Source organism: Sesamum indicum, linkage group LG6 (genome assembly GCF_000512975.1).
Source record: "Sesamum indicum cultivar Zhongzhi No. 13 linkage group LG6, S_indicum_v1.0, whole genome shotgun sequence".
In the NCBI taxonomy this organism is placed as follows: domain Eukaryota; kingdom Viridiplantae; phylum Streptophyta; class Magnoliopsida; order Lamiales; family Pedaliaceae; genus Sesamum; species Sesamum indicum.
The window spans coordinates 18438277-18439638 of NC_026150.1; the positions used below are offsets into that span (position 1 = coordinate 18438277).

General features: G+C 34.1%; 1 protein-coding gene across 1 annotated transcript in view; it reads left to right on the forward strand.

Annotated features, from left to right (window-relative positions):
* LOC105164940 (plasma membrane ATPase 4-like) overlaps positions 65–1362 on the forward strand; it is a 6430-nt gene continuing 5132 nt past the window's right edge. The window contains exon 1 of the mRNA XM_011083784.2: positions 65–370. Coding sequence (XP_011082086.1) covers positions 314–370 — 57 coding nt within the window. The 5' untranslated portion in view covers positions 65–313. The remainder of the gene's footprint in view (positions 371–1362) is intronic.

Genomic DNA, 1362 nt, shown 5'->3' on the forward strand with positions numbered 1-1362 from the left:
TGAGCTGAGCATTTCCACTTTGTTTCGTGGGATATATATGGGGGAGGGGGAAAGGCCATAAGGCCATATATATATATACCAGAACAGAACTCGCACCATTCCATTTCTCTCCTCCACCAAAATCAAGTTTTACTTTTGTGATTCCCACACACAGGAAGGAAATCATCTCCTCTCTCACCCCTTTTTCTTTTTCTTCCTCTTCTGTGCAAGAAAAATGGCATGATTCTTTACTAGCTCTTCGTCTTCGTCTTCAAGTTCAAGTCTTTTCACTTCATTTCTCAGTTTCAATCTTCTGCGCTTTCACTCTCTCGAGATGGGCAGCAACAAGGGCATCACACTTGAAGAGATCAAGAACGAAGCTGTTGATTTGGTATGTATATATGTGTACTAGCAGTCGTGACACACTCGATGTTATGCATGCTCATGGGATTTCTATAGTTGCATCCAATACTACATGTAACGTAATGGTTTCTTTGTGAGTTTTGATGCATTTATATGTTGTTGTGCTTTTGTAATGTTCTAGTAATATCTTTGTGTCCTCTTACTACAAAAGTTGGTTCTTTTCTGTTTTTTTTTCCTTCTTAAAACTAGGTTTGCATTCATATTTCTTGCACTTCCCAAAACACACACACATATACACATGTGTGTGTGTGCAGACATGTAGGCCTCTGTTTTTACCTTTAAGCTTTACCTGTTAGGTATCCCAGAGAAGTTTCTTGTGTAGTAAATCTTTGCTACTGCAGTGGAAGTAAAGTAACCTCCAATTACGCTTTGTGTTTTTACATTTCCTTTATGGTAATTTTTTCAGAGTTCATTTTATTATAGATACTTCTTCTTCTTCTTTTTTCCTTACTTATTGAACTAAATTGACATGCTTATTTATGGCTGCTATTTTGTTATTTATTGATTGATTTGATTTTTTAGGGGTGCTTGGCTAATTGGGAAAAAAAAAAAATATGGTAACTCTTTTATGATCCATAGACTATTGTGCTTAAATTTGAAGCCATAAATATGGTTGGGGGCACATGTCTGTAGCGTGGAATATTTTACTTTTTGTTGTGAACAGGAAAATCACGTCGAATAAGTGAGTGTAATATTTCCCTATCTTTTGGGTCAAATGGCAATTTATTTCAATGGCTAATTACAACGGCAACCTATGATTCTTGAAAAAAAATGAGTAATAATTCCCTTGTATTAATAACAAATTATTTTCCCATTTGAAACAAAAATTTTATTCTTGCATGGGTGAATATTAGTGATATATGTCGGTTAACTATCATTTTATGAAAAATTTTATTACTATTTCGCATGTAAAAGTAAAGATAACATTTGAGTTTTCTCGAATATTAATTATGTTGGTTT